Source organism: Schistocerca serialis, chromosome 9, assembly GCF_023864345.2.
Source record: "Schistocerca serialis cubense isolate TAMUIC-IGC-003099 chromosome 9, iqSchSeri2.2, whole genome shotgun sequence".
NCBI classification, from domain to species: domain Eukaryota; kingdom Metazoa; phylum Arthropoda; class Insecta; order Orthoptera; family Acrididae; genus Schistocerca; species Schistocerca serialis.
This window is the reverse complement of record NC_064646.1, coordinates 211,460,356-211,483,841: the sequence shown is the minus strand read 5'-3', so window position 1 is coordinate 211,483,841 and position 23,486 is coordinate 211,460,356. Positions and strand designations below refer to the sequence as shown.

General features: G+C 37.9%; 1 protein-coding gene across 4 annotated transcripts in view; it reads left to right on the top strand.

Annotated features, from left to right (window-relative positions):
* LOC126418689 (DNA ligase 4) overlaps nt 1–23,486 on the top strand; it is a 302,986-nt gene that overhangs the window by 237,447 nt on the left and 42,053 nt on the right. For all 4 annotated transcript variants that reach the window (XM_050085584.1, XM_050085583.1, XM_050085582.1 and 1 more), the window contains exons 11-13: nt 1,779–1,916; nt 2,007–2,265; nt 10,020–10,291. In XM_050085584.1, the coding sequence (XP_049941541.1) occupies nt 1,779–1,916; nt 2,007–2,265; nt 10,020–10,291 (669 nt within the window). The remainder of the gene's footprint in view (nt 1–1,778; nt 1,917–2,006; nt 2,266–10,019; nt 10,292–23,486) is intronic.

Sequence of the window (23,486 nt, the reverse complement as noted above, 5' to 3'; positions counted from 1 at the left end):
ATCCTCTGCTGCCTTCACTACTTCATCCCTCAAAGCTACCCATTCTTCTTCTACTGTATTTATTTCCCCCATTCCTGTCAATTGCTCCCTTATGCTCTCCCTGAATCTCTGTACAACCTCTGGTTCTTTTAGTTTATCCAGGTCCCATCTCCTTAAATTCCCACCTTTTTGCAGTTTCTTCAGTTTTAATCTACAGGTCATAACCAATAGATTGTGGTCAGAGTCCACATCTGCCCCTGGAAATGTCTTACAATTTAAAACCTGGTTCCTAAATCTCTGTCTTACCATTATATAATCTATCTGATACCTTTTAGTATCTCCAGGGTTCTTCCATGTATACAACCTTCTTTCATGATTCTTAAACCAAGTGTTAGTTATGATTATGTTGTGCTCTGTGCAAAATTCTACCAGGCGGCTTCCTCTTTCATTTCTGTCCCCCAATCCATATTCACCTACTATGTTTCCTTCTCTCCCTTTTCCTACACTCGAATTCCAGTCACCCATGACTATTAAATTTTCATCTCCCTTCACAATCTGACTAATTTCTTTTATTTCATCATACTTTTCTTCAATTTCTTCGTCATGGTTATTCCATAGGTATCCATGTATTATTTGTGAAGAAATAGGAAGCAGCCAGTCAGTTTCAAAATGGAAGGTTTACTTAAATCCCTTGCCCATTGTTTCAACATTTATAAAAGGTCTTCTTTGGAAGGAAATTGATGACAACCTAAACAGATTAACAGTGAAAACATGTTTAGCAGTATATATACTGAAAAAACAGTTACTCATCATGGATACAAAACTTATTCAGACCTTCTAGGTTACATGTTATAGTGGGTGTACATTGACAAATAGCTGAAATGTGTCAGTAAAATATAATTTTACCTCCATGATATTAAAAACATGCACAACATGTTGGTCATCATAAGTAACACCTCACTATTGTACAGCTCATGCACTAACGTTTGGTATGAAAGTATGATGTCAGAGACCAGTAGTACATGACTGCTTATAGGCACTTCTAATCAGGTGGTGCATTTGGTAGTGAATAGCACTGTCTGAGGACAGAGATGTAGCAGTTGTGATCTATCTGTAATTCCAAAAGCTTATTGCCAATTGTTTCTTGCATGTCAAGGTTAGGAACACCATTTCCATAGCTTGTGTAATTGTATGAGAAGTAATGACTGTCTGTCCCATGTTTTGCCAAATTTGATTGGTATTCCATTTATCTTGAATCCTCTGTTGTTTTCAAATATTTCAATAGCTGACTTTTCATTAAGAGAACTAGTGCAAGTTTTGATAAGTATTGTTGTATCATCTGCAGAGGAGGACAAAATTTGCGCCTTCTGGCAATGTAAGTGGAAGACAGTTTGTGTTTTCTTTAATGAGGGTGTCATAAGGTTTCAAAGTTTGTAAAACAGGATGTGATACCTGATGGGGTCATGAGCTAGTAAAATATAGTTTTATTCCGTTTGTCAGTTTTTTGTGGCTATGGACAGAAAAATAATCACTTATTGATCAGTAATATGTATTGATAAAAACTGTATTCATTGTGTTGTTTAAAAGGTTGTTCATGGGTAATACTACGTTAAAGGTAATGCTATGTTATTTTTGTAAGAATTTTATGTACTAAACTTCTAACCTGTTCCATTTTCATTATATTGTTGAGAAAAATGTGAAACTAATTTCTAGTGAAATAGAAACCATAAGCCAAATACCCCACAAAAAATAATTCTTAAATGTTGTTGCTATGTTACATGTACTGTGTCTATCCACAGATAAAAGCAACAGAAATTGTTGAAAGTAGCTCATTTAAAGTAGGATATACTTTACGGTTTCCACGAGTGGAAGAAATACGCTATGACAAAAAGTGGACTGACTGTATTACTGTGTCAGAACTGACAGACTTATGGCAAGTGAGTAGCTGCAGGTATTAATTTTGATTAATAATAAAATGTACTTATGTTTATTGAAAGAAAGACAGAGGTAAATGTATTTTGTGGCAGAGGGCATCAGGGAAACTCTACAGTCGGCATGCTTACTCTATTGATCCTGAGGCATCTTCTCCCAAAAAGAAAAGAACTTCGAACCACCAGCCGCAGCTTGGAAAGCAGTTCTGCAGTGCAGATGTTTCAACTGCTACAATCAAATCAACTCTCTTAGAGGGAAAGGAATTCTGTGTCATGTCTGACTACAATGGCATGACAGTGCAACACATTGAAACACAAATTTATGAAAATGGAGGAAAATTTGTCAAAAATCCAGGTAAGCATTTTACAACTCATATAGGCTGCTGTAACATTAAAATAGTGCATCAACTTATAATACCTCTAATGTGTATTGATGTGACATAGTCACTGGACTTACATTCAGGAGCAGCATGTGCACTTGGTATTAGTATGTTTGCTTCTAAAAGTCCTGGGTCTTATATTGATATTCATGTCATGCTCTACACATTATTTAATCTGATGTTGTGGCTTAAACCATTTTAACCCTTATCTGTGAAGATGATCCATGACTGAAACTGGTCGATATTTGGGTTTAAAATAAAAGCAGTTGATGGTAAGACATGTATTTCATACATTACATTACAGCTGTTGATAGTCACCTTCCAAAAATGTTAATTTTGCCTCAGAAAATGTCAAACTTTAAAATCTTCCAACATGTATACATGTCATTGTTATAACTGCATATTTTCAACACTGCTTACTTGTGAAAGAAATGATTTCTATAGTCAATGGTGAATCCCATGTCCTTTAAAAAATTCTGTGTGACTGAACTCAGCCAGGATAAGTTAATCTTCTACTTTTATTAGTTAAAACGTCTGGGCTGAGGGGCCTTGGTCGATCTGTAAAACTACTTCTTTCTGATGTTTCTTTGCCAACTGCGGACATCATCTTCCAAGGTGAGTCAGCAACTGACTGCCAGGCCCTGGAGGCCTTTTTTATACAGAGAACATAGAGGGCACCACCATATGTCACGCGGGGCCGACTGTGAGTCTATCTTTGACTGACGTCATTATTCTCGATTGAAGGTAATCGATTGTCACATCGTTGTTGCAAAGTCGACTGCCATATCTTATCTAACTTTAAGCCTCCCTCTTTTCTATTAAAATGCACGCATGTATAGAGAAGCTATAGAGATTCAGAAACACCACAATAATTTTAATAGAAAAGAGGAAAGCTTCAAGTTAGATAAGATATGGCGGTTGACTTTTCACAAACGATGTGACAATCGATTACCTTCAGTCGAGAATAGTGATGTTAGTCAGAGATAGACTTACAGTCAGCCCCACATGACATATGGTGGTGCCCTATGTGTGCTCTATATAAGTGGGACCTCCATGGCCTGGCAGCCAGTTGCCGACTCACCTCAGAAGATGTTGCCTGCAGATGGCAACAAAACGTTGGGAAGAAGAAGTTTTACATATCAACCACGGCCTCTCAGCCCCAAAGTTTTAACTAATGAAGATGCTGGCCATGAAAGCCTACATGTTTTGGCTTCTAATATTAGTTTATCATGTCCTAATCTAATTCCCTCAGCATCACTTGATTTAATTTGGCTACATTCCATTCTCCATGTTTTACTTTTGTTGATGTTCATGTTATAATCTTTTTCAATACATCTGATCTTCCAAGAACTTTGTCATCTCTCACAGAATGACATGTCATCTGCAAACCTCAAAGCTTTTGTTTCTTCTCCTTGATCTTTAATACCCTTTCCAAATTTCTCATTAGCTTCCTTCACATCATGTTCAGTGTACAAACTGAATAATTTCGGGATAGACTATAACCCTGTCACACACTCTTCTCAAACTACTGGCCCCGTTTCATGTCCTTTGATTCTCATAACTGCAGTCTGGTTTCTGTACGAGTCATATATAACCTTCTTCTCCTTGTATTTTATCCCTACCACCTTCAAAATCTGATAGAGTATACTACAACCAACATTGTCACAAAGCTTTCTCTAAACATCAAATTTGCTATAAATGTAGGTTTGCCTTACTTCAACCTAATTTCTAGGATAACAGAATGGCCTTCATTTCAGGATATGACTTTAGGAAATTATAGCTTTCTTGAAGAAGCTCGTTAATCCTTTCAGCACCAAATATTACTGAGTGACAAGAGGTGTAGGCCAATGTTGATTTTTGGGGGTGATCAGTGGTACCAGCACTGGACTGATGGCCCAAGAAATCTGCTTTTGGACTAGGCTGGTGGAGTAATTACTTCAGTGAAGACATAGATGAGAATGGTGATGTATTGCTTTAAAGGGTGCGCATGTGAACCAATATGTTTGCCTCGACTTCAAAGGCTATATGGGAGGGAATGGAAAGGATGTCAACTATCAGAATATAAGTACTGTTGTTTGCTAGTAGGTTTAATGTGAACAGAAGTGTGTAGCTGATCCTCGGTGAAGATGTGGTCAAGATCAAGGAAAGTGGCATGGGATTCAAAACAGGACCTTGTGAACTGTAATAGGAAGAATGTCTGTAGAGATTCCAAAAATTTTAAGAAGTCAGCTTCACTGTGAATCTATATGGCAGAAATGTCATGAATGTATTTAAACCAAACCAGTGGCTGAAGGTTTATGGATTCCAGGAAAGCCTCTCCAAGTGCCCCTTGAAAAGGTGGGGATATGAAGGAGCCATTCTGGTTCCCACAGTCATGCCCCTGATCTGTTTGTATGTCTGTCCTTCAAAGGTAGAGTAGTTGTTTGTAAGCATGTTGATTAATGTGAGCTGAAGGGACATCATAGGTTTGGAATCAGGTGTGCACTGATTGAGGTAATGTTCTCCAGCAGACAGACTATGAGCATGGGGGATGTTGGTATGGAGGAAGGTGGCATCAATGGTGACAAGCAAGGTGTGTTATGAGAGTGGGATGGGCACAGATTTCAGACAATCTAAGAAATGGTTGTTGTCTTTAATATAGGAGGTTGCAGGTGTTGATCAACTAAGGCAGATATACTTTCAGTGGGTGCTTTCAAGCGAACATCTGTGGGACAGCCAGGCTGACTGGCTTTGTTGAACTTAGAAAGAAGGTAAAAAGTGGGAGTGCATGCTTTGGGTGGAGTACGATCTTGTATGGATTGAGATGGTAGTACTTGTGAGGGGCCTGAGGTTTTAAGGAGGGGTCTTTAAGTCAGTTTGTATCATAGGGATTGGATCTTGATGGTAGATGCTATATGTAAAGGTGTCAGACATCTGGCATAGACCATCACTTACATACTTTTATAGATAAACATAGTCTGGGAGCCATCGTACAGTGTGTGGCACCAGGTACACTGCAACACTACTGTAATCATTTCCTTTTTTGTTCCACTTGCAAACTGAGTGAGGAAAAAGTCGAGTGCCTATATGTCTCCTTATGAGCTCTAATTTCTCATATCTTATCATTATAGTCCTTATGCAAAATGTATTTTGGCATCAGTTGCATCATTCTGCAGTCAGTTTCAAATGCAGGTTCTCTAAATTTCTCAATAGTGTTCATTGAAAATAATGTCACCTTCCATCCAGGGAATCCCATTTGAGTTCCTGAAGCATCTCCATAATACTTGCTCGTTGTTCGAACCTGCTGGTAATAAATCTAGCAGCCCATCTCTAAATTGCTTCAATGTCTTCCTTTAATTCGACCTGGTGCACATCCTGCACACTCAAGCAGTACTCAGGAACAGGTTGCACTAGTGTCCTATTACAGTCTCCTTTACAGATGAACCACATTTCCCGAAATTCTCCCATTAAACTGAAGTCAACCATTCATCTTCCATGCCACAATTCTCTCATGCTCTTCCATTCGCTTTGCAACATTACTCTCAAATACTTAAACAACATGACAGTGTCAAGCAGGATACTACTAATGTTATATCCATACATTATGGGTTTGATTTTCCTACTCATTAGCATTAACTTACATTTATCTACATTTAGAGCTAGCTGTCATTAATCACACCCCTAGAAATTCTGTCTAAGTCATCTTGTATCCTCCCACAGTCACTCAACTTCGACAGCTTCCCACACACCACAGTACCATCAGCAAACAACTGCAGATTGCTACCCACCCTGTCTGCAAGGTCATATATGTGTATAGAAAGTAATAGTTGTCCTATCACATTTCCTGGGATGATAACCTTGTCAGTGACAAGCATTCACCGTTGAGAATAACATACTGGGTTCTATTACTTAAGAAGTCTTCAAGCCATTCACATACCAGTAAACCTATCGATATGCTTATACGTTCATTAACAGTCTGCAGTGGGGCACTGTGTCAAGTGCTTTTCAGAAGTCGAAATATATAGAATCTGCATTCATAGATCGCAGTATATCATTGTAAAATGTGCAAGCTGAGTTTCATGTGATCAGTGCTTTCTAAAACAATGCTGATTTGTGGACAGAAGCTTTCTGGTCTCAAGGAAATTTATTGTATTCAGATTGAGATTATGTTAAAAAATTCTGCAGTAAACCAATGTTGAGGACAATGGTATGGAATTTTGTGGCTCTGTCCTTTTACCCTTCTTATATATAGGTGTAATCTGTGCTTTTTTCCACTCACTTGGGACTTTTCACTGGGTGAGAGATCCTCAATAAATGCAAGCTAAGTAAGAGGCCAGTGCCATAGTACACTCTTTGTAAATCTAAATTGGCATTGTATCCGGACCTGGTGACTTATTTGTTTTCAGCTGTTTCAGTTGTTTCATTACACCAGGGATGCTTATTACTATATTGTCCATATAGGAGTCCATCTGATGGTCAGATGATGGTATGTTTGTATGATTGTATTGGAGAAACTGTTTCTTAAATATGACATTTAAAACTTAGGCTTTGATTGCTCTCTTCAGCTGCCACATTAGATTGGTCAACGAGTGACTGGATGGAAGCCTTAGACCCACAAAGTGATTTTTATATAGGATCAGAATTTTCTCAGATTCTTAGCCAGATCTTTTGCTAAGTTGTGATGCAGGTATTTGTTGTACGCTTCAGGCACAGATACACAAATCCCTACTAAGCTTTGCCTGTTGTCATTTGTGCATTCTCTTTTGAACTGAGAGTGAAACAGCCTTTGCTTCCTCGGAATTTTCTAAATTGCATTGTTAAATCATGGTGGGTCTTGTCCATCTTTAACCCATTTACCAGGCACACAATTCTCCAAACCACAATTGAGAATCTATTTAAACTTTGCTCATAATTCCTCTATGTCCATCATATTGGAACTAAGTGATGTCAGTTCATCAGGTGCTTACAGTTCTTATCTGCTCTTTCTAACAGAAACACTCTCCTAGCCTTCTTGACTGATTTATTAACTTGTATAACTATAGTCACTATGATATCATATTCACCAATCCCTCTATCTGTACTGATGCCATCGACAAGGTCCAGCCTGTTTGTAGCTACAAGGTCTAAGATATTTCCATTGAGTGTGGGTTGTCGAACTACCTGCTCAGTATGCATTTTCGGAAAATGTGTTCAAAAGTACTTCACAAGACTGACTGACTGTACCCCTTGCACTGAATCCATAGACATCTCTGTCTACACTCAGTAGGTTAATTTTGTGTCCAACTAGCGTTGTGTTATCTGGGTATTTACGCTTTACTGACCACAGATTTTCTTTGAATGACTCTATAGCTGTCAGAGCAGAATGGGTGGCCAATGAAAACATCCAACAATTAACTTGGTTTCTCTTAGATGTGTTATACACCACCAGATAACTTCACTATCAAACTCAATTTCAACCTCAATAGAGGCAATATTTTTATCAACTGCAGTGAACAATGAGGGTGATGATGGAGTTGTGAGTTTTCAGTTTTTGGGATCTATATCAATGTTCTCCATTTACATGATCCATCTGCTTTTGGACATTATGTCAACCAGTACCCACCTGATTCCATACGTATGACATCCTGCCTTCTCTCCTTAATCAACTTTATGTTTATTAACAACTACTTTACCTTTGAGGTGCAGACATACAAACAGATCAAGGGCATGGCTATGGAACCAGGATGGCTTGTTCCTATGCCAATCTTTGCATGGGTAGCTTGGAGAGGGCTTTCCTGGATTCCATAAGCCTTCGGCTCCTGGTTTGGTTGATATACATCGATGACATCTGTGCTATATCGACTCATGGTGACGGTTAACTGTTAAAATTTCTGGAGTCTTAACAGTTTCTCTGAATTAAAGTTCATCTGATCCTATTCTGGATCCCATGCCACTTTCTGTGGCCTTTACCTCATCCTCACTGAGGGTCAAGCTACACACTTCTGTTCAAATTAAACCTACTGACAAACAACAGAACTTACATTTTGACAGTTGCCATCCTTTCCATGTCAAATGTTCCCTCCCATACAGCCTTGGCTTTCAAGACAAATGTGTTTGCTTAGATGCAGACTCTTAATAGCAGTATGCCATCATTCTCACTTTAGCCTACACTGGACATAATCATCCCACCAGTTTAGTCCAAAAGCAGAAATCTTGTACCATTACATGCGATCCGATCCTGGTACAACTGAACCACATCCCACCCTCAAAAGGGGGAACCATAGGACTACATCTTGTGACACTCAGTTCTGTCGTGACCTTGAATGGATTAATCAGCTACTGTGACAAGGCTATGATTTCCTAAAATCATACAATGAAATAAGGCCCATTCTTCTGACATTTTGCCCACTGCACCTAGAATATCATGTTGTCCCATCGTCTGCTCCCCCACACCCCAAATGGTCAGACCTTATGGTCCTTCTGCATCTATAGCTGGCAAAACATACCCTATCAAAGGGAGAGCCACCTGTGGAATGATACATATTATGTACAAGCTGTTATGTAAACACTGTTCTGCTTCTACATTGATATGACTGCTACCAAGTCATCAGTTAGGATGAATGGACATAGACAGAGGGTGTATAATAGCAACACGCAATATGCTGTTGCAGAGCAAGCCCTATAACATGACAGTCACAATCTCAGTGTCTGTTTCACCTCACGGGCCCTCTGGATTCTTCCCCCTGACACCAGTTTCTCAGAGCTTCACAAGTGGGAATTGGCTTTACAACATGTCCTTGGTTCCCACTATGCAGCTGGCCTTAGTTTATCTTAATTTCTTTTGTCTCAACATCTCTTCTCAGTGACTATTCATTTCTTCCCTCCCTTTTCGTTTTTTATACCTTTTATTTTCTGACCCCTCTGTTTTCCTCTGCCCCCAAATTCCACCTGCCTGACATGTATATTGCACTCAGTTTTCCATGCTTGTTAACTCTTGTGCTTTTGTCAGTAATCTTTGTCTTGCTTAGTAATCTATCTCCCACCTTTAAGCTCTCCGGGTTTCAAATATCACCCATTGCAGTCCACAACAATCAATCTTTTCTTCTCATCCCAACCAGTAAGTTTCCCCTGACCCAGGGTTCTGGCCAATTTTTCTCTAACTCTCCACATTTCCTGAACTCACCAGACCTCCTCCTTCATCCCTCTTCCTTCCCCTTCAGTCCTTCTGCAAGAAGGAGGAGCCACTTGATCTGAAAACTTGCACATTTATTTAATTTTATGTGTATTTTCTGCTGTCGTTGCCTGATGAGTATATTTGTTGATCTGTGAGATCTTTGCATTTAGTGGGACAATATATGTTGGTACAATTGTGTTGTGGAGACTATTTGACTTCCTTTTTATTTATGAGATTGATCTTTGAGTAAAAATACTTTTTGTTTACAAAGGCATAAAAACAATCTTTCCTTCCTGGTTTTGAACTCAAGTCTTTGGGAGAACAGAATGGGTCACTGGTACTGAGATACAACAATCAATCTGTATAGTGACCAACAGATGCATTGTTATAAATAGCCCTGTCCCATTTCACACGCTACATGCTAGTCTCCAAAACACCATAAATACAGATCCAAAGAGCATCATTGCACATTTTCCCAGAGTCTTTTGACTGGCTTGATGTGGTCTACCATGACAATACTTAGTCTGTATTGTGAAAACTTAGAAATATTATTTTTGTTAGTTTTACAGTGTATTCAGTAGTTATTTATTTTTGCAGGTCCTTCTACATTTTGTGTGCTAGCTGCTGAAAAAAACATTAGAGTGCAAAGTCATTCCAATTCAAAGCAGTACAATGTTATACACACAGAATGGCTTTTAAATAGTGTAGCAAGTCACAAGCTACTTCCATGGACTCCTCAAAATATTATTAGTGTGACTCCAGAAACTGAAAGAGAAATAATGTTGCAATATGATGTATTTGGCGACAGTTATACTGAAATATCCACTGAAGAAAACTTGAAAGAACTGTTATCAAAACTGGAATCTAAGGTCAGTTTTGACATTTTGAGAATTAGTTTTTTGCTTCTCCTATTTCTTTTTTTTTAATTTTTTATTATTTTTTTTTATTGTTGATGAATGAATGAGTCATACCATGTATAGAACATTTGCACACATTATTATAATGATGTATAATGTCTCAGTTTCCAAATCATTAATGTACGATATGGGTTCATTATGAAACATCTTAGGATTAAGTATTAGGAAGTCTTTTCTGAAGCTATTTGTCTGGAATGTAGCCTTGTACGGAAGTGAAATGTGAACAATAAGAGAATAGAAAATTTTGAAACAGAAATAGTGATATGGAAGAATGCTGAAAATTAAGTGGGTTGATTTGATAATTAGTGAAGAGGTACTGAATCAAATTGGGGAAAACAAAATTTATTGTACAACTTGGCTAAAAAAGGTATCAGCTGATAGGACACATCCTGAGGCATCAAGAGATCATAAAGTTTGTAATGGAGGGAAATGTGAGTGGTAAACATTGTAGAGGGATACTGAAGCTGCACTACAATAAGCAGCTTGAAATGTATGTAGGCTGTTGTATTTATGTAGAGATGAACAGACCTGTGCAGGATGGACTAGCAGGATGAGCTGCATCAAACCAGTCTCCTGGCTGATAACAACAACATCAGTGACTATTAACAGATAAATTTACTGAACAGTAGAAAGCTATAGTTCATTAGTGATATTGCACATTATTATTATTATTATTATTATTATTATGTTGGTATTATTCTGGTGTATTTGTTACCTGCATTCATAAGTATAATGCCTGCTGAAATGTTATGGAGGCTTTTGGTTTCATTTTGTTCAATATCTGTTATGACCTACATAGTGTATAAATAAGAGAGAGTCTAACATTATTACAACATTGGAAGTAATCTTCTGGAATCTGTTACTACCGGGGCCATATCTGGGATCAACAGATTGCTAGAGGAATCTGTACTGTCTGCTGTACTGGGGAAATTTTGTGATAGTTAACACATGAGAATATGATTTTAGAGCAATTTTCCAATTAAGTCCTTTAAGGCAGCATATAAGGTTTGTTATTTAATTGCATAAAGTTTTACTATCAGTGAAATTTAAATTACTAATAGAAAAATATCGAGAATTTAACCTAAAAAAACATATTGTCTTTGTTGACTTAAAAATCATTATAGATTTTGGCTGACGATGATGTTCCTCAGCAACTTATCAAAAATATGTACAACATTTACAGGGCAAATTTAATTTGTGGCAAGAGAGAGGACAATTTATCAGAATGGAGCAGAGTTCATGCTGCATTATGATAGGGATGTGGCTTATCACCATCCTTGTTTATTGTTTATATGAATAAAGTTGTCCAAGAGTGGAGGTAAATGCCATATAGCTTCATTAAAATCAGTAGAATCATAAAACTAGATGCTTTACCTTCTGCCAATGATTTAGCTCTTATGTCATCTTCAGAGAATAACCTGCAGCATTCTGTACACAGTTAACAGAGTGTACCTGAGGAATATAGGAAGGACATTAACACAAAAAAGGCCTTCTGTGGAAGATACCCAATACAAAGTGAGATCTATTTGAAAAAGAAAACTGCGGAAAGAGTGAACACATTCACATGTTGTGGCTATGAATGATTCTTTCTGGAAGAAATAGACTTGCTGAAAAAACCACCAGCTATAGAAAAACAGTGGGAGTCAGTAATATTATAATGAAACCTTCCCTTGCCAAGGGGCACACTGAAATACACTATTATAAGATCATAACAAGACCTGTGCTGTGCTACAGCAGTGAAGCCTGGATAGTGTAGTGCCTCAAGAATTTTGGCATAAATTCTAGAACTGCTCGGCTTTCCACCATCTCGAACACACGATATTTTAGATGTGGGGGGGGGGGGGGGGGAACCCTATCTTCTGCGCATCACCTGTCTGTCACCTGTCTGTGTATGCAGGTCCAAAGTTTGTCGTACGAAGACGGTACACACAGTGGTCGAACGGCACTGACAAGTACTTGTCGGTTGGTCCATGGAAGTCGTAATAAAAGCACATGGCAGCACCAAGGAACTTCTGGGTTATGCTGTGCTGTTGTGTAACTGTGACTATTGTTAGTGATGAAAGAACTGTTGAGTGGAAAAAGATTTTTAGTAACTTTTAACCTGAACTTGCTAGGGGCAAGACATGTGTACGATTCCTGTATAATAGAGTCGTGGCTATCAAGCCAACTCTGTTGTAAATGTAAATTAATTGTTTCTAATGTGAGATGACATGGGTGACTTACAACAAGTCAATTGTTTATGTGAGAAGTGTGTATTTTGTTCTTTGTGGAAGTTCAAATATACTGATAGTTGTTAAAAGTATTCTTCGAGTACCTCATTATTTCACAAAGAGAGAGAGAGAGAGTTTTAAAGGCTCCTGTGACTAGCATCTTTCTTCGGAGAAGGAGTTTGTAGAGATTGCAGAAGCCGTCTATTCAGAGAAGAAGATCGGCTGCACATTCTCAAATACATCAACTTGTGTAAGAGAAGTGTGGAGTTTGCACATACACTTCACACACTCATAGTCATCAAAAACGTTAGAACTTGGTGACCGTGACAGGACCAAAGAAAAAACAGAATTTTAAGATGAAAATGAGAGAAAAAGCTATCAAGTGTTGCCATAGCAACCGAGCATAACAAGGCAAAAGAACCATTTCACGGATTTGTATTCTGCCTAAATATCAGATGGAGAGAATTTGTAAACGTAAATAAGTGAGAAGAAGTGGGAAAACCTCAACAAGAAAATCGGAGAGAAAATATTGACATATTAGACTAAGAAGAGATACGCCTAGAGTGATACGACTAAGAAGATCTGATGTGGGAAGTATACAGTTCTCACACATTGTGGGTATGGAGACACAGAAACCAGCATCTGATGTCACCGGCACCAGTAGCTGTTCACTGGTGTTGACCTACATGTACATCTGTTCACCAATACCTCTTGGAAACCAACAACCAAGCGCACCGGCACCAGTTGCTGTTCAGTGTTGCTGAATACACATCCGCTCAACAACGCAGCCCAAATTCTATGCTGGGTGAGCGTAAAGCAGAACTTTATTGTATTAATACAATGTGGTATAAACCATTGAATGAAAATTTAGTGTAGTTGTTATATTTCAAGTTAATTTTTAGATGCTCACAAGGGCTAAAGCTTGTAAAATTATGGATCAGGAACAGCAAGTTGGAGAAACTTCAGAACCAGGCATGGCTATGAAAATTAGTAAAGAAGGGCCAGACTGGTCTGAGTTAGTAAATCTAATCAAAGCTCAAAATGCTACTTTAAGAAAGGAACTAAGTGCAACTTTAGGTGAAAAAATAGATACCCAGAGTCTTACGTTAGACTCACTAATTCTCAATTAAATGAAGCTTTAAATGCTCAGAGTCTGCAGTGAAATTCTAAACTAGATGCACAGAGTGCAACTTCAAATAGAGAACTAGACTCGGTGAAGTCCCAACTGAATGACCAAACAACAAATTTAGAATTGTTAAATGTTAAAGTCAACTCAGAGAGCAAAGAATTTGGCAATGTATGCAAAGGCATGGATGCTTTAAAGACTGAATTTGACACCTTGAATCATAAAGTAGAGAATTTGAAATTAGACTTAAAGAAGGAATTAACCAATTAATTGGAAAGTCATGTAAATCAACTGTTAACTGACTTTAGTCAGAAACAGAATGATCAATTACACGATTTAGCAAAAAAGTTAGAATTTGATGTTGAGGAAAAATGTAATACTGTAGAATCATAAATCAATGAAAAGTTAGGATCATTTGAAAATGTATGCAATGTTAAGTTTGATGCTGTAAAGCAGGGATTGCATACTTTGAAAAGCAAGAGAAGTAGTTAACCAATAATCCAGTCACATATTACAGGTGTAAGTAAGCGAGTGGATAATGTAGAAAGAAGCTTCCAAGAGAAGATAGCAAACTCTGCTATAGTAAATATAAGTAGTTTGGAGGAACAATTTGAAGGGCTATAGATTGAAAAGTCACCAAGAGAATGACATCCGGGAACGTGTCGCCTATTGTTTCTTCCGGACTTTCAGATACCTGAAAAGTTATAGATGACTTGTGGAAAGAATTCAAACTTATCCAGGACAAAGCGAAAAAATTGACTTCTTCACCTAAAGTTGCGTTAACCAGTGAAATAGTTATTGATTTGCAATGGGGAGCAAATTCAAGGTTATCGAGACAATTCCCTAAATTCAAGCCCGATGGAGATGTGCACCCAACACATTTCTTAAAAAGGTTTAACCAAGCTCTGCCAAAAAATTGGGAAGACTCTAAAAATATCGAATTTGCTGTGGATTACCTTCTAGGAGAAGCCTCCAAATTGGGAACCATAAGTATTGAGAACTTTTCCTCTTGATTTTCAAAAGAAGTTTATAGAGAAGTATTGCTCTGCAAGTGCCCAGGAAAAAATAATATCAGATTTGTGGGACCCGAAATACTACAATAATATTTGGGGTACCATGAGAAAGTATTTCGATTGGCATCTAAGATGGGCAAAGTACTTACATAAGCTGATGGAGGAAGAAGGATTAGTGCAGATTATCATTAGACGATTACCCATATATGCGAGGAAAGGTATCTTATGTAGTGGATGGAAGTCGGTAGAAGAGTTGTTGTCTTTTGTAGATGCACTTGATGCATTGAATAAGGACTGCAATGGAAACTTGCACCAATGTGAAAATCCGAACTACAAAAGGAATAGTGGGAATAATTTCAAAAAGCATGAAGACAACACCAGTGCAGTAGAAAAAATGGTAGCGGCAATTACCAGAAGAAACATCCACCTTCGAATTTAGGTCCTGTAACTTTGCAGGAATTTGTACCAAGTAATAATAGAGCATGGAGTGGTAATGTAGTATCTCAATTCACTAACTAGCCTGTGATTACTAATAATGAGGAAAACATGGTGCAATCTGGATCCAAGGTCAGGGCCCAGGTCATAGAGATCACTAGGAGGCCTGGTTAATGATAAGCTTGTTAATTTCAAGCACAGAATACCTACAAAAGAATGATTATTGCTAGAAGAACCAATCCTAGTTACCAATGATGCGCAACCTATAATAGTAGGGACTGTGGAAACTTCTGAAGTTAACGTATTTATAGACTCAGGGAGTGAAGTATCACTCATATCTAGTGCATTCTTTAATTTATTACAGACTAAATGGCACTTACCACTATTGCCAGTAACTGGAGTTTACATAGTTGGTATAACTGGAACAGAAAGTAAAGTAGTGAAACACGGAACCCAAGTGAACTGCAGTGTTGGAAATATCTTATTTTGTCAAACACTTTTAATAGTAGAAAATGTTGATAGGGGTGTATTATTTGGTTTAGATTGGTTATTAGAATTTAAAGTCATCTTACATTTTGAGGAAAATCTTCTTTGCTTTGGTAAAAGGAACCGTAGATGCTGGGTACCGTTTGTGACAGACAGCTACATTGGTAAACAAACAACGGAATGTTAGTGTCTGCGATTAACAGCTACAGCACAATTGTCAGCAGAGATCGATAATGTAGGTCCAGGAACACAACGAACTGTCATACAAGACAAAGTTAATGAGTCACTAATATTAACTGAACAACAAAAGCGAGATTTATATAAAATTTTAATGGAGTATGAAGTAGTGTTCTCCAATTGTCCCAGTAACATCGGTGACTATATTTGTAAATTCAAAATCAAAGATGACACTCCATTCTCTTGTAAGCCGTATCCAATACCAATAAGTTTGAAAGAAGCAGTGAGGGAGGAAATCAACAAAATGGTTGATAAAAATATAATAGAACATAGCTCCAGTGTCATGAATAACCCTTTGGTAGTGGTGAAAAAAGCTACAGGTGGGGTACAATTAGTATTAGAAGCGTTACATTGAATAAGCATATAGAGACAAAAAGAGACAGACTGATTAACATGGATGAATTGTTATCCAAATTAGAGAAAGCAAGGTTTTTTAGCACGATGACCTGACTGTGGGATATTGGCAAATTAGGTTACATCCAGAATCAATGAAGTATACAGCATTCTTATTTGATAGTAAATCATATCATTAAATGTATTGCCATTCAGACTTAATATTTCTGTATCCATATTTATACGTGCACTGGATGAAGCACTAGGGAGAAATTTATTGAAGGATTTAATAATATATGTAGACAATATCCTAATAATATCAGCTACTTAGGAAGAACATTGTCTGACCTTATGCAGAACTCTGAAAATATTTAAAGAGAAAAGTATTATGGTGAAACTCTCTAAATAATACTTTGCACGCCAAGAGCTTAATTTTTTAGGTCATATTGTAGTAGTGCAGGGGACTAAACTGGACCCTGGATGCATTAAAACTATTAAAGTGTGTCCACACCCAAGAAATATAAGACAGTTGAAGGGTTTTATAGGAATGGCTAGATACTATCGATGGTATATACGAGGCCACAAACTAAATGACCCGAAAATTTTATGTTTGTTAAGGAAGGGAGTACCAAAGATTTGAGATCAAGAAGCAAATGATGCATTTGAAAAGGTCAAAAGTGCACTTGTTGAATCACCCATATTACATCAACTGGTTATAGGCGAACTATTAAAAATTTCAACAGACGCATCTGATTACGGTATTGCTGCAGAACTTTTCCAAGGAGAGTGGGATCTAAATAGTGTAGAACACCGAACCATAGCTTGTGCTAGCCATAGTCTAAATAAGCATGAACTGAATTACACAGCTACTGAAAAAGAACTATTGGTGATTGTCTGGAGTATCCAAAAATTTCAGACACTAGTATGGGGGTCAGAAATGTTTATACTAATCATCAAGCTCTATCCATTCTAATCCAATTGTTGCACAGTAGGTTAATGCGATGGATGCTTTTCCTACAGGAATGTGATATTCGAATACCATACATATAAAAGGTTCTGAGAATATTGTACTGGATGCTTTGTCTAGGTTACCCATAGCAATGGAAGACTTAAAGCATACAGAAGAACCCAGTGTTATTTTTGCAATCAATTTTATGTCAGTAGAATATTCAAACATCAGGGTACAAGAGATGGCTCAAACAATAACAGAAAATATCCATCATGATCCCTATTTTACAGAAATGTTTCCTATCTTTATCTGGAATTCGTTACCTCCTAATCAAGTGGGAAAATGGAAAATTATGGGTCCTAATTTGTTTTCGAGAGACAGTGTAACATTGCAATGTTGGCATTTTTGCATTCCGAAAGTAATGGAAGACGCACTTGTGTGGTACGTTCATACAGGATATGGACACTTCGGAATCAAAAGATGTATAGCCCATATGAATAAGTTTTATTATTTTAAGAATCTAGGGATGAACCATGGACCTTGCTGTTGGTGGGGAGACAGCGTAACATTGCAATGTTGGTGTTTATGCATTCCGAAAGTAATGGAAGACGCACTTGTGTGGTACGTTCATACAGGATATGGACACTTCGCAATCAAAAAGTGTATAGCCCATATGAATAAGTTTTATTATTTTAAGAAGCTAGGGCATGAACCATGGACCTTGTTGTCGGTGGGGAGGCTTGCGTGCCTCAGCGATACAGATGGCCGTACCGTAGATGCAACCACAATGGAGGGGTATCTGTCGAGAGGGTAGACAAACGTGTGGTTCCTGAAGAGGGGCAGCAGCCTTTTCAGTAGTTGCAGGGGCAACAGTCTGGATGATTGACTGATCTGGCCTTGTAACACTAACCAAAACAGCCTTGCTGTATAGTCCCCCATTCGGATCTCCGGGCGGGGACTACTCAAGAGGACATCGTTATCAGGAGAAAGAAAACAAGTGTTCTACGGATCGGAGCATGGAATGTCAGATCCCTTAATTGGCCAGGTAGGTTAGAAAATTTAAAGAGGGAGACGGATAGGTTAAAGTTAGATATAGTGGGAGTTAGTGAAGTTCGGTGGCAGGAGGAACAAGACTACTGGTCAGGTGAATACAGGGTTATAAATACAAAATCAAATTGGGGTAATGTAGGAGTAGGTTTAATAATGAATAAAAAAAATAGGAGTGCAGGTAAACTACTACAAACAGCATAGTGAACACATTATTGTGGCCAAGATAGATACGAAGCCCACGCCTACTACAGTAGTACAAGTTTATATGCCAACTATCTCTGCAAATGATGAAGAAATCGATGAAATGAATGATGAGATAAAAGAAATTATTCAGGCAGTGAAAGGAAATGAAAATTTAATAGTCATGGATGACTGGAATTCGGGAGTAGGAAAAGGAAGAGAAGGAAACATAGTAGGTGAATATGGATTGGGGGTAAGAAATGAGAGAGGAAGCCGTCTGGTAGAATTTTGCACAGAGCATAACTTAATCATAGCTAACACTTGGTTCAAGAATCATAAAAGAAGGTTGTGTACATGGAACAATCTTGGAGATACTAGAAGGTATCAGATGGATTATATAATGGTAAGACAGGGCTTTAGGAACCAGGTTTTAAATTGTAAGACATTTCCAGGAGCAGATGTGGACTCTGACCACAATCTATTGGTTATGAACTATACATTAAAACTAAAGAAACTGCAAAAAGGTGGGCATTGAAGGAGATGGGACCTGGATAAACTGACTAAACCAGAGGTTGTACAGAGTTTCAGGGAGAGCATAAGGGAACAATTGACAACGATTGGCGAAAGAAATACAGAAGAAGAAGAATGGGTAGCTTTGAGGGAAGAAGTAGTGAAGGTAGCAGCAGAGGATCAAGTAGGTAAAAAGACGAGAGCTAGTAGAAATCCTTGGGTGACTGAAGAAATATTGAATTTAATTGATGAAAGGAGAAAATATAGAAATGCAGTAAATGAAGCAGGCAAAAAGGAATACAAACATCTCAAAAATGAGATCAACAGGAAGTGCAAAATGGCTAAGCAGGCATGGCTAAAGGACAAATGTAAGGATGTAGAGGCTTATCTCACTAGGGATAAGATAGATACTGCCTACAGGAAAATTAAAGAGCCCTTTGGAGAAAAGAGAACAACTTGCATGAATGTCAAGAGCTCAGATGGAAATCCAGTAATAAGCAAAGAAGGGAAAGCAGAAAGGTGGAAGGAGTATATAGAGGGTCTGTACAAGGGCGATGTACTTGAGGACAATATTATGGAAATGGAAGAGAATGTAGATGAATACAAAATGGGAGATACGATACTGCGTGAAGAGTTTGACAGAGCACTGAAAGACCTGAGTCGAGACAAGGCCCCGGGAGTAGACAACATTCCATTAGAACTACTGAAGGCCTTGGGAGAGCCAGTCCTGACAAAACTTTACCATCTGGTGAGCAAGATGTATGAGACAGGAGAAATACCCTCAGACTTCAAGAAGAATATAATTCCAATCCCAAAGAAAGCAGGTGTTGACAGATGTGAAAATTATCAAACTATCAGTTTAATAAGTCACAGCTGCAAAATACTAACACAGATTTTTTGTTGAAGAATGGAAAACTGGTAGAAGCCAACCTCGGGGAAGTTCAGTTTGGATTCCATAGAAATATTGGAACACGTGTGGCAATACTGACCTTACGACTTATCTTAGAAGAAAGATTAAGGAAAGGCAAACCTACATTTCTAGCATTTGTGGACATAGAGAAAGCTTTTGAAAATGCTGACTGGAATACTCTCTTTCAAATTCTAAAGGTGGCAGGGGTAAAATACAGGGAGCGAAAGGCTATTTACAATTTGTACAGAAACCAAATGGCAGTTATAAGAATCAAGGGGCATGAAAGGGAAGCAGTGGTTGGTAAGGAAGTGAGACAGGGTTGTAGCCTGTTCCCAATGTTAGCAGCAAGCAGTAAAATAAACAAAAGAAAAATTCGGAGTAGGTATTAAAATTCATGGAGAAGAAATAAAAAGTTTGAGGTTCGCCGATGACATTGTTATACTGTCAGAGACAGCAAAGGACTTGGAAGAGCAGTTGAACGGAATGGACAGTGTCTTGAAAGGAGGATATAAGATGAACATGAACGAAAGCAAAACGTGGATAGTGGAATGTAGTCGGATAAAGTCGGGTGATGCTGAGAGAATTAGATTAGGAAATGAGACACTTAAAGTAGTAAAGGAGTTTTGCTATTTGGGGAGCAAAATAACTGATGATGGTCGAAGTAGAGAAGATATAAAATGTAGAATGGCAGTGGCAAGGAAAGTGTTTCTGAAGAAGAGAAATTTGTTAACATCGAGTATAGATTTAAGTGTCAGGAAGTCGTTTCTGAAAGTATTTGTATGGAGTGTAGCCATGTATGGAAGTGAAACATGGACGATAATTAGTTTGGACAAGAAGAGAATGGAAGCTTTTGAAATGTGGTGCTACAGAAGAATGCTGAAGGTTAGATGGGTAGATCACATAACTAATGAGGAGGTATTGAATAGAATTGGGGAGAAGAGGAGTTCGTGGCACAACTTGACAAGAAGAAGGGACCGGTTGGTAGGACATGTTCTGAGGCATCAAGGGATCACAAATTTAGCATTGGAGGGCAGCTTGGAGAGTAAAAATCATAGAGGGAGACCAAGAGATGAATACACGAAGCAGATTCAGAAGGATGTAGGTTGCAGTACGTACTGGGAGATGAAGAAGCTTGCACAGGATAGAGTAGCACGGAGAGCTGCATCAAACCAGTCTCAGGACTGAAGACTACAACAACAACAGGGCATAAAATAGCTTCTTTGATATGAACTTGTGAAATTTGCCAGAAAGTGAAAGAGAATGATACTCATGTGAAGTGCAAAATGTATCCGATTATTCGTAAGTCGCTGACAATCTCACAGCAGCAGATTTTTTTGGACCAGTTCCAAAAGCAAAGGGAGGAGTGTCATACATTTTGGTCATCATAGAGTCTTGGTCAAAATATGTTAAACTATATCCAATCAAAGGAGCCAATATGCAAACAGTTATACACTGTTTACAACAATACTTTCTGGAAGTACGTAAACCAAAACGGTTTCTTACGGATAATGGCCCACAATTCATGAGTAACACATTTAAAGAATTTCTAGCATGGGAAGTCATTCGTCAAGTTTTAATATCCGATTATAACCTGTCCTCGTATCCGTGTGAACTAGTAATGAAGGAAATTGGAAAGCTATGCCATAACCAGTTTGGACAAGAAGAGAATAGAAGCTTTCGAAATGTGGTGCTACAGAAGAATGCTGAAGATAAGGTGGGTAGATCACGTAACTAATGAGGAGGTATTGAATAGGATTGGGGAGAAGAGAAGTTTGTGGCACAACTTGACTAGAAGAAGGGATCGGTTGGTAGGACATGTTTTGAGGCATCAAGGGATCACAAATTTAGCATTGGAGGGCAGTGTGGAGGGTAAAAATCGTAGAGGGAGACCAAGAGATCAATACACTAAGCAGATTCAGAAGGATGTAGGTTGCAGTAGGTACTGGGAGATGAAGAAGCTTGCACAGGATAGAGTAGCATGGAGAGCTGCATCAAACCAGTCTCAGGACTGAAGACAACAACAACAACAACAACAACAACACATGCCATATCTACTGCCATGAGAAACATACGTTGTGAGCAATGAAAATCAAAGACTTTGAACTTATTCTAAATGAATTACCACATTTATTGACTAGTTTGACACCATTAAAAGTAATAGGGAAACCCTTGGTAGGAGAACCTCTGATTAAATGTTTTAATTGGCCTGAACAACCTATTGTCAATTACGAACTGAATCAGGAAATTGTTTCGAAGAACTTAGTTGAAAAGGCACAACAAAGGTTAAGTAAACATAATTAAAAAAGCTGTGGTACCGCAATACCAAGTTAATGACCTAGTCCTCATAAAACAACATCTTCAAAGCTCGACACTAAAGAAAGAGACTCACAAATTTTTACAAAAATATGAAGGACCTTACCGAGTACAAACGGTAATCCATTCCAAGACATTATTTTTAGTGGATCATACAACTGGACAGAAAAAGGGAAGTATAATGTAAAGGACGTAAAGGTATTTATCCCCCAGGGATGTTAACATTCTGAGTTAATGGGTGTAGTGACGACTGTCGGATCCCGAGTTGTTTCCTGTGTTTCTTCCAAAATAGTTTTCCTGCACCGAATTCCTTTAAAATCTTAAACTATTCTGTCATTTATTCCTACAATCTTAAACTATCCTGTAACCTTATATCTTAGTAATCCGGATATGATAGTCAAATAAAAAACAATCCTAGAGAATCACAGTATCGTGACAAAAGTCACAAAATTTTGTAGGGATTATTTTGGAAAGTTTAAATTCTATGCACAACTAGCCTTATTACATTTTATGGAAGTTTACAAGTGTCAAAAGAACACTTTCATTTTGCCCAGAGTTCCTCCAAACTACACAAAAATACTACAATTAGTACATACTTAGGAAAGGTAGTACAAAACAGAAAGTACAATACTCAGGTGTCATGAACATCTGAAGTTTATGATTGGAAATAAAGAAGTAGTCTCACGATTCCTAAATCCTAGTCAAGCTTACTAAATCACAAACAAATGCTCATGTCTAAACAAAGTAGAGTAAGAAAACAGTAAAAAGACTGCAAGCACACACCTGTTTAAGAGAGTACATAGAACTGTAGTTGAAAAAAACAGTATATAAACATGTAGAAGAAAAGTATGTGGTTATGAAATGTAAAATGTTATCATGTGTGATGTACATAATGATTTTATAAAATATCGCGTGTTAGATCTGGAAGAGAGGGGGTGGGGGGGAATATGTAGTGCTTTGAGAATTTCAGCGTAAATTCTATAGAACCACTCAGCCTTCCACCGTCTTGAACACGTGATATTTTAGTTGTGAGTGGGGGAAAGGAACCCTATCTACTGTGCGTCACCTGTCTGTGTGTGCAGGTGTGAAGTTTGTCGTATGAAGAAGGTACATACAGCAGTCGAACGGCACCTTCAAGTACTTTTCAGTCCATCCATGGAAATCAAAACCCAGCCTTATTTAACATAATTTTAGTTTTGAAAGATGAATAAGAGTGTCATTTTTCAAGTATTTTAAATGGTTCCAAAATGTATGTGAAAGGTTCAAATACTTAAAGGTTTAAATTTATACAACTTCTGTGCACTCTGTTTTGTACTGAAATTAGCCTGTCAATGAAACTAAAAATGTGTTTCACTGCTTCAGTATCTTCCTTTGATATAGAGCAATGCCTTCCTG